The 10708-nt window shown below is 32.0% G+C and overlaps 1 protein-coding gene and 1 long non-coding RNA gene across 2 annotated transcripts in view; one reads left to right on the forward strand and one right to left on the reverse strand.

Moving 5' to 3' along the window:
• Positions 1 to 492: 492 nt before the first annotated feature.
• Positions 493 to 10708, forward strand: part of LOC108732443 — a 100437-nt gene continuing 90221 nt past the window's right edge. The window contains exon 1 of the long non-coding RNA XR_001937090.1: positions 493 to 540. This is a non-coding gene — a long non-coding RNA (uncharacterized LOC108732443). The remainder of the gene's footprint in view (positions 541 to 10708) is intronic.
• On the reverse strand, positions 3341 to 6558 carry LOC108732442 (glycine cleavage system H protein-like). Its single transcript, XM_018463248.2, has 5 exons — positions 6341 to 6558; positions 6205 to 6284; positions 6058 to 6121; positions 4071 to 4202; positions 3341 to 3582 (listed from the first exon to the last, which is right to left on the reverse strand). Exons 1-5 carry the CDS (start codon positions 6477 to 6479, stop codon positions 3482 to 3484), a joined length of 516 nt encoding a protein of 171 aa, XP_018318750.1. The 5' UTR covers positions 6480 to 6558; the 3' UTR covers positions 3341 to 3481.

Genomic DNA, 10708 nt, shown 5'->3' on the forward strand with positions numbered 1-10708 from the left:
GATTTACTAAATCCCCTCGTGTAGAATTGTCTTTTATACCCTCCTATTTTTAGAAAAAAAAAAAGTGGAGATACTGTCGTGTTAAAATCAATGAAAAGGACTGCATGTAAACTTGTTGCCTTGCTCTTTACGTATTTCATAATGAATAGTAAAATATATACAGTTGAGGTTACGCGAAAAACTGTAAAAGTGTTTGAGAATTCTTGAAAATAGAATTAATTGCAAAAATTTTGTATTCTAGTACTAACTAAATGAAATTATCTTGCGTCATTTTTAAAAATTAGAATCAATAAACAATTAGCCACAATGTTTGGCTTGTAAACTAATTTTTTAACAATAAAATTACAAATACTAATACTGTTGAAGCTAACTGACGATATTCTCTTGCTGAATACCGAATTATAATAAGATACATATAAGCTTAATGTGACTGTATTATTTGCAGCGAACAACTTTATTTCTTCTTATAAGCATATTTTTCATCTGTTACAGGCGAAATTCAATCAACTGGACACCTAAATACCACAACTATATTTTAAGGTAAGATTACACAAAACTAAACCTATTAAAGACAATAAATCAGTATAGGTATGTAGACAGATTAGTAAACACCATTTAGAAATATTTTATAGAAGAACTTATTGTTATAAAAGGCGGTTTAATAATGATATGTAGCTTAACAATTAGTCAGATTGGATATGTGCGTTTGTCATTGAACAATTTGGCATTAGATCATGTACAATCAGTAGTAGATAAGACTCCAGTGGCGTTACAATAGGCTATCAGAACGGGCAAAATGCTACGTACTCCCGACCTGAGAGACCCAGTCCGAGATACCTAACATTTATTATAAAATTTGGTGGAAGATATTAATTTTGTATTGAATCAATTTAAGTTAAGTATTAACTCAAAAACATACACTAATTACAAATAATAAGTTACCAAGATTGGAACCCAGACCTTAGACTGGTTGGATAAAAAAAACTTTTGGGTGTTTCATTCCCACCAGCCAGTAATGCTGGTGGGCGGGCAGTCCCTTCGTACTATGCCGGAAGGTAGGCCGGAAGGCCCTCTTCAGCCTACTTTCAGGAATCGTGGGAATGGGTGGGTGGTGGTTCGGGTGAGAAAGATGAGGCGGACGAAATGAAAACAAAAGAGAGTGAAAGATTATATGTGGAATATTACTGCCTCAGCATTTGCCTAAGTAATCCAAGAAAACCACAGAGAAACTTGGACCAAGGCAGACGGACCTGGAATCGAACCGGCGTCCTCCCGAATGCTAAGCAATGGTCTAGACCTCTAGGCCATGCCGCTCGGTCATGGTTGGATACGCACCTCCACTCTTTCCTATCCTGAGCTAAACTTCGCATTTCCGTAAAACTGGAACATCCCACATCCTTAACTATTTGCGAACAGTTATCTAATGTAAGTCTACCTCTACCCCTCCTAACTCCTGTTTCTGCTACTAATATGTCTCTGACCAGCCCTTCATGCCTGAGAAGGTGTCCTACCAACTTATCTCGCTTATTTCTTATTGAATTCCATGATGACTCCCGTTCTTCTATTCATTCTTGTACCTCCTCATTTCTAATATTGTGACTTTTTTATATTGAAGGAGACTCAACCCTGTGCTAGCCTCTGCTTTATATCCCTACTAGTCCTTCCGTCCTGACTTACTCAACTTCCTACAGGGAGAAAACTAAATTTTTATGACAACGCAAAAATTACAATTTTCGATTGTAAATGACTGAATTTGACGTACAAATTGTAGAATTTATTAGGTAACTTGTAATAATCTCAATTTTGACATGTTTCTTTAAAAAATATTTCAAGTTCCTTAATTATTACAATTAAATTTCTAATATCAACTAAAATACCTGGTAAATTTATTTCGCCTAGGATTTTATTTTTTTAAATTAGTGTCCAAATTATAATTTTTATTATTTTCGCATAAATTGTAAATATCGCTTTACTATTTAGGTAAATTTCCCTTTTTCCTTTTTTCCGTGTAAATACCTAAAATCAGCCACCTGTCTAATTCTTCGCTTCCTATCTTTATATTCTCACTTTCCCTACTTTTTATTCCCTTGAAACTACAATGTGAAGGTTTTTTATATTAAGGGAGGACCCCATCCAATGAATTTGCCACGCAGGCCTCAGATGGTACGGTTACGCCACTGAGTTTAGAAAAACACATTCAAAATATTAGAACACACTGTTCCAATTATATGTGTTTAAAACTACAGTAGTTCAACATAAAAGAATGTTCAAAAATAAGTTAATAGGTATCTCTATATAAGCAGTAAAACTTTAAAAGTCTGAAGATGGTTAAATAAACCGAAACGTTACAAAAAACATAAAATTATTTAATTATTTGACCGCCACCATGGAAAAAACAATATAATTTAAAAGTAACAGTCAGGAATCTAACTTAAATTTAAACCTAAATATCTGCAGAATTGGTACTTTGGAGAGTTTACAAGATTACAATTTAGATAAGGCCGTTTAATTCAGATTTTCGGTTTCCTGTCGTAGTCGATAAAGAAGAGAAATTGCGGATTAGTCGACTCCACATCTGAAAAATATTGCCAATAGTCTCATCAAACAAAAATCCCATTTCTGTATTTGATTTTTAAGCTAGTCGTTATTTGCTCGAATTTAACGCCGCACGACTACCAGCTTTAATTGCATTGCTGATTATAATTTAAAATCACATTTAATCTTGTTCGACGAAAGCAATCAAAAGATGCGGAAACAATTCACCTTTTTCAATCTCTGTTCAGAACAGTAATCCGGATTTAAATTACAATTAAAAAAAGAAGTAAATTGTTAGTCATCAAAAACTAATGCCTATTTGGTTTTATTTAGCTATAATGCGACTGTTAATTCAACATTCTTTATTTCACTACAATCATTGGAAGATTTCTTTTTAATAGAAATTATAAGTAAGTGATGGCGAACATCCGCTATCTTTTAAGAGCATTTTAAAGTCTTCATAGAAGTTCTTAAATTGATAATTTTATCGATAACTTGAAATAAAATTTTTATTTATATTCAGCTTGTTCAAAATTTCTTTCAATTATGGAAAATGTATATTATCTATTAAATATCCTAGCAAACAAAACCACTTAACTATTTTTTAGTTCTCAATTATGAATTGCTGAATTTTTAATTTTACAGAATTGTAAGGAAAAGAGCGATTTTCAATCGCAATGAACTTCCTTTAGTAGAATAAAACAGTTTCTGAAAAGTTCAGTTAAAATAACTTCGTAATTTACTTTCCACAAATTGTTCTGAAACACAAGAGCTTCAGGCACAACCAGTATAAATGATACACTTATTAAAGTACAGCCAAAATTTTATTATTTCTTTTAATTACACCTATTGAATACTTGCATTGAAACAAATATGTACCTACGTTATTTATTAAGGTGGTATAATTTATGAATTTTAATATCAAGGACAATAGAGTAAGTACTAATTAGTGATGAGCTTCAGCTTTCAGGAACTCATTGTATTTTGTTTCTGTCATCAGTTCTTCTGTTTCTTCTTCATTTTCTATCTCTACTTTAAATAGCCAACCTGAAACAAAAAATCAGGTTTATATTTATACCTATTCATTGCGCTAATAGGTTTTTAAGTCAATAAGAAATAGTCGAGATAGGTTGGTAGGACACCTTCTGAAGGACTTGTCAGAGACATGTTAGAGGCAGAAACAGGAGTCAAGAGGGGTAGAGGTAGACCTACAGTAAATTACATACTCTTTGCAAATAGTTGAGGATCTAGCTTTAGGGAAGTGCGAAGATTAGCTCAGGATAGAAAAGAGTGAAGGTGCCTGTACAACCGGTCTTAGGATTGAAGACTTTATGATGATGATGAATTTTGATTGAATCTGTCGAAATTTTTGATTTTCATGAAAATTACTCTTTATCATACTGGGAAGTTATTCGTGTGGACCTTAAGGGTCGCACCAGTGATACGACACACATAGTTCAAACCCACTCCACGGACTACTTATGGCCTACGCAATTATTACAATAAACATATTTAACTATTTTAATGAAAATTACCTTTATCGTAGCACGACTTATTTATCAATGACGGAGTTTTTTCAACTTCGGTATTTTTTTCTACAACACGTCCTGATACAGGACTGTAAACTTCACTGGCGGCTTTTACGCTTTCTAGGGCTCCACATTCATCTATAAGCACAAAAAAATTAAAATCGAATAAATGTGTGAAAGAAAATTATTGTGGGTGCATATTGAAATTTGCAGGTATCACTAAATAGTATAAAACAAAGTCGCTTTCTCACTGTCTGTCCCTATGTATGCTTAAATCTTTAAAACTACGCAACGGATTTTGAAGCGGTTTTTTTTTTAAAGATAGAGTGATTCAAGAGGAAGGTTTATATGTATAATACATGCATAATATAATAAGGAAACACTGATAATTTTAGAGATTTCTAATGTGAAATAAACACATTTTTTGCGCTTACATTGCAAACGCTGGCTGAACCCTACGAGATAGATCAAATTAATGTACTACAATATTGTACATCTTAAAAGGGTCTACAAAAAAGTCCGGGATGGTATATGTCTATCTCTTAGGGATAACCCACAATAACCATTTTCATTCTTTACTTTTTATGAGAAATAATGACTTATTTACGAAGCGATTGTAAGCAATACAGCATTAATTCTTATCCAATTAAGTACCTTAAATACATTGTGCATTTAATATAGATCAATATGGCCCTTTGCAGCATGTAATTTAAATGAATATTTTCGAAGATATTCCAGATTTAAAATGCAGGGACATAAAGGGTGCGGCGGTACCGGCCGGTTTGTATTGTCTAATGACAAAAAAACTGAGAATGTTTTATTTAAAGACATTCTGCAGTATATTTAGTATGTTCAGGGGGTACCTTTTGATGATTTCCCCTTCTCGATAATAATCTAAACAAAACAAAAATATACACATTTAGTATCAGCATTGCACCCGTGCGAAGCTGGGACGGGTCGCTAGTATAATATAAATATAATTTATGGCAAGAGTATATATGTATATGAATATCCACTTTCAAATACCATTTTCCACTTGCTTCCCTCAGTTCAACAAACCTATATGTGGAAAACAGAGCCTAATGAGGGTAGTAAGTGTTCTATTTTGTTACAAAACCAACACCCATGTTTTGCGTCCCGTTGTAAGTCATCTTCAATGTACATTTTCTAAAATCATCCACTCACTTAACCATTTGAAAACAATTCATCTAACTTAAAAAAAAAACAATTTGAAATTAAAAGCCTCACAACGAGAAGCCACACGTTGGTTTTGGTATAGCAATAGAATAAAAATCTAATCAGGCTCTCATTTCTGCAGGAATATTTTCATATTCTATTTTCAAATAAAATACAAAATATTATTCAAAATAACTATTTATTCTTTAGATAGAATATTCATCATTATTTTTATGTGATAGAATTTTTGGCCTTGGTAAATAGTTAAACAAATACGTCGGGTTTGTTAAATTGATACAACTATTCGATTTAATAGAAATGTTGTGATTTGTAATCTATTGAAGCATGTGTTTATCTTTAGTATAGCTTAAATTCAAATGGTCAACAACAATTCAATACAAATAGCAATTTCGACATAAGTTTCGAAAATTTGAATCTACATTTTTATTTTTTATTTTTCATAAAATGGAGATCAATTTATTGAACTATCAGAAACGTTACCTTTACCGAAATCTTTGTAACCTTTATATTATCGCACTTAAAAGTTATTTTTATCATAATCTTTTGAATGTTACGTACTGTCTCCTACATTTCGTACATTATCTACTTAATTTTTATCAATGTATTATTTTTAAACAATTTCATCCTGTTAGCTTGATTTCTTAAGCGGATTCACAATTTATAAACATTGCCATACCTTAAAAGCGAATCATAAATGACTTATCTTAATGTTATTTTAAGTCAAATTTAAGTTCAACATTCACAAAAATCAGCACGTGTAAAGAAAGAGCTAAGCACGTTCCTGAAAAATACTCACCTCCTTGTTTTATAACTGAGTCCACCTCTGGCAGCTGAACGTAGACTACATCCCCTAGAGCATCCTGTAATCAGTCAAAATTCTAGGCTAAGACTTTTTGTATGGATCTTTTACGCTGCTTTATCAACATCGATTCTTAATATTTACCTGAGCGTACTTTGAGATGCCGACAGTTCCAATCTTACCATCCACAGCCACCCATTCGTGCTTCTTAGTGAAAAATCGTTCTGTAAAATCGAAAATGTTTTTACTGAATTCGCTCACCGATTTTCTTTTGTCGTACCTGCAAATGTTGTCTTTGAAGTACTAATTAATCTCACTTTAAAAAATGGTCTGTACTCGTATCCATTTTTGCAATCGTTTAATAAAAACCGTTTTAGAGCACTTCGACCACCACGAGATATTCCGCGAGAAAAAACCATTGTCGCGTTAGTCCTTCATACACATTCGACGAATGATTGGAAATAAAACTAAACATTTTAGTGATAACGGGTTACGTAGAGGTCATGCGGGGGGTCACAATGTATATTTAGGATTGATTAGTCCACATACAGATATGTGTGTATTAATTAGAATTTTATTTCATAAATCTTTGTCGTGGATGGTACTCAACGCGCTGCACACGAATACTTTTACGTATGAAAGGTCAGATTTTTGTTTGTCTTATTAGATATTAAATGTACATATGTGTATGTTGTAACAACGTAAGTTCGCTTTTCCTCGTTGATCGCTTAATTGTGGAAAACAAACAACTTTATTTTCGAACGCAAATAATTTGTGTACTTGCTTAGTTAGTAGTCTGTAAAAGTTCAACATTTATGTAATCGAATGTCAGCAAAATATGTCTTAGAATTAAAGGTTATTATTTGGATCATGTATGAATAATAATCAGCCTTTGCCCATGAGATCGTCCGTATGGAATTCCTTTCTTTTTGTTAAGTAGATATAGAAGAAAAAGTTTGATCAGTAACTACCGTACCAAGTTAAAACACAAATTTAAACAATAAGGGTATGCGGTAGACTTGACGAGATATAGTTGGGACTTTCAAAATTGGCAATAAAACTGTCACATTTACTTTTTTCGATCAACTTACTACCTGGAATAGAGCGGTTGCTGACAGAACGCCTACTTTTACTCACGACAGACGTTATAATGAATATCGTAAACATAGAAAAGAGATGTCAGGTAGGAATTGCAGCGGACACTAATAAAGAAAAAGGAATAACATTAATGTATAACAGAAAGAGATGCAGTCGAGCAAAATACAAGCAGTTACCAGCATCAGACTTTAAAGAAAGTTAACATTCTCAGGCAGTTATAAAAGCCGACCCTGTTTTTTTTGCGTACCTAATCAATCTCTAACAGCTGCCCCGTTTACTATTATTTTTTCTAACTTAACAAGGGCGTGTTCAAAATGCAGCAAATGACTACAAATAAGATACGTTCACTTTCACAGACAATTTATTGCAGAGTTTGCCAATTTTGATTGTCCCAACTATACCAACAATGTGTAATATTTGTAATACTAATTTACCTTCAATTTGCAAGTTTTGATTAATTTTTCGTCGGTTTTATCAAGGGAACTACATAAAATTCACTTAAGAAAATTTCTTCCAATGTTAATTACATTGTAATTATACTACTTACGGAAGTGTAATTTTAACAAATTTAAATAAATATGCAATACGGGGAACTAAGTTTGAGGAAGTTTTTTACTTATTCTTAAGTAAAATAAAAGGGTACAATTGATCCAATTTGGATCACATATAATAAACAAAAGAACGAGTGTTGTATTTTAAATACTTTATTTAAATAAAAATCATAATCATAATCATAATTATAATTAATAACGGCGCGTATTTCACGCACCATTTATATACGCATTAATAAAACAACTCGAATACTTTATTAATAAATATTATAATAAGTAGTACATTATACAGTTCCTCGTGGTTACTTTAGAATATTAAGACGTGAGCAATAATTTGTATCCCTTTCGCGGAGGGGTGGGGGGGGGGCTTGGAGGGTGAGACCGTCATCTATTCCGGTCGGTTGTTCTCCCTCTCACGTTTCAGAAATTACTTGACATTCTTCACTATTATATTTCAATTATTATGAGCATTAATATAAATAGTAATTACTTTTAACTGTTGTAAACACGAACTGCTACTGTGTATTTGACATTATTGATTATTACAGTGGGCGCATGTCGATAATAATAATAATAATAACAATAATAATTAATATATTGTGTTGGTTCAGTGAGTGTTTGTGTGTATTATGCCTTCGTAGAAAATGAGTGTATTGTATAGAAGTCGATTTATTTTATAATATTGCTTAGAAAATGTTGCACTTCGGTATTTATTTCCAGACCAATTCCTATAGATTCAAGAAATTCTTTAACCGTCAAACTGCCGTCTTCAAATATTTAAACGAGACATACTGTTGACGAAATGAATTAAGTGCACAATTTATTGTAGATAATTTTCGCAGATAACTACGACAGCAACAATATTTTGTTCAGATATTATTTGATTTTATTATCATTTCAGTTTAAGCTAATGCTTTGTGAAAAGAACGTCGACTATTTTTATTTCGTTTTCGTTGTAGCAAAAATGAAATAACCGAACAATCCTAAAAAACACCGATGTTATTTCTATATCTCTGGAACTGGTCTGTCTCTTAGTTCAAGTGCATTGGCCTAAAATTTGAATAAAAATATGATTTAAATTTAGGATTTATTAAAAAAGAAAAATCACTTAATAGAGAACAAATTAATTAAAATAACCAAACTAATCTAACCTAACATAACCAGAAAGTAATTACTAGGAATGCACCGGATACTGATTTCGCCCGGTGCCAGATAACGGTTGCTGTGCTGGGTATCCTGCCGGTACCCGGAAAGACCACTACAGTTAATGGTTCTAATCTTCGTTGTGGTAATCTTTCCCACTAAATACTACCCTCACTAACGTCCCAAACAACATTAACATCCGTTCAAAAAGTCGTTTAAACACTAAACCAATGACATTTTAATTCTTATTTGACGGATTTTTAACGGGATGGTTGATTTGAAACCGTTGAAATGAGCCTATGTTTATGAACATTAAAGGTCTGCAAAATGGTAAAATCTTATCGTTAGTCAAAACCTGATAGGTATACCAACAACAGGAAAAGGTAAACACAAAAACTATATCGAAATAACAAGAAACTGAGTTTAGTAATCCATAAACATTAAATTATTATTGCTGGTGTTTACTTTTTCTTTTTCCTTTGGTAGAATTACACGGTACTGGCAGGTACCTGACATCATTATCCGGTACCCTGCCGGATCCTAAAAAAAAATACTGTCGGGTACCAAATCCAAAGTGCGTACCGGCTTAGCTCTAGTAATTACCAAACTGACTGTTTAGTATTAAGAAAAGTTTAAGTTAGATTCCTGACGTTTATTATTAAATTATGTAGTTTTTTCCAGGTTGGCGGTAAAATAATTAAACAACTGTATGTTTTGTAACGTTTCGGTTTATTCAACTATCTTCAAACTGAAAAAAATTTGTTCTTTAATAGTTAAATAACATACCTTTTGAAGTGTTACTGCTTGTACACAGATATTTTATTACAATAATAATTGTAATTCAAATTGTACAACTCAGTAACACTCTAAGAGTTATGTTCTTTTACTATTAATTATATCCATATTTTACAAACAAATGTGTAACACCTAACTAGTAGAACTATACGTAAAAAACAAATTTTTTTCAGTCTGAAGATGGTTGAATATGCCACCCTGGCAAAAACTACATATTTTTATAGGTACTGACCGTTTTGATTTCTGGTTAATGTTTTCTATGCACCGAAAATAAATTTAAAAATTGACCGTTTGTAGGCAATTCTTTTCTAATTTACTAATTATGTCCAAGGATGTTTTTTCTTCGTATAATATTTAATCAACCCTGGTATAGGTACAACACGTTGATCTTCTCACTTTATAGGCGAACTGTATCTCGCAGTGGTATATTCATTCACAAGAAATACTGATTTACAAACAAATCAATGGTTTTTATCTTATAATTTACATTTACTTGATGAAAACTTATTGCGTTGATTAGCATCAATTCGGTAAATTTCCATAAACTCCATTTAAACTGCTAATGAAATCGAGATGCGTGCGAAATATATGATAAGTTGAAATACATATAAGTTTATGGAAATTTACCAAATTCAAGTTTCATTATATAATAATTTCGCCTATATTTCGTCGAGCGTTGTTAATTGATAAGTTCTGAAATTTAATTGGAAAGTCAGTTTTGACTTCACTAACTTTTACTGAAAAACTAAACAACTGGGCAAAATTAGTGAAACCAAAGCGAAGTGTTGAATACTGACTCGGTACGTCAATAATTTATTTATATTCGTTGGGAAAAGCAATTACCATTTAAATAGTTTTTTGTTTGAATGCACTTGAACTTGTGATAATATGTGGTTGCAATAATTTGAGATGATGATTGATGTAGTAGTAGACGATGTAATTTTCCGTATTTTAACATTTCCAGCAGTTATTACACTACGGTATTATGTACAGTTGTCAATCGTTTGCAGAATCATTATTATCCGGTAAATTTTCATTTATTATGAATATATATATATATA

This window comes from Agrilus planipennis, unplaced genomic scaffold (assembly GCF_000699045.2).
Source record: "Agrilus planipennis isolate EAB-ADULT unplaced genomic scaffold, Apla_2.0 scaffold10, whole genome shotgun sequence".
Taxonomy (NCBI): domain Eukaryota; kingdom Metazoa; phylum Arthropoda; class Insecta; order Coleoptera; family Buprestidae; genus Agrilus; species Agrilus planipennis.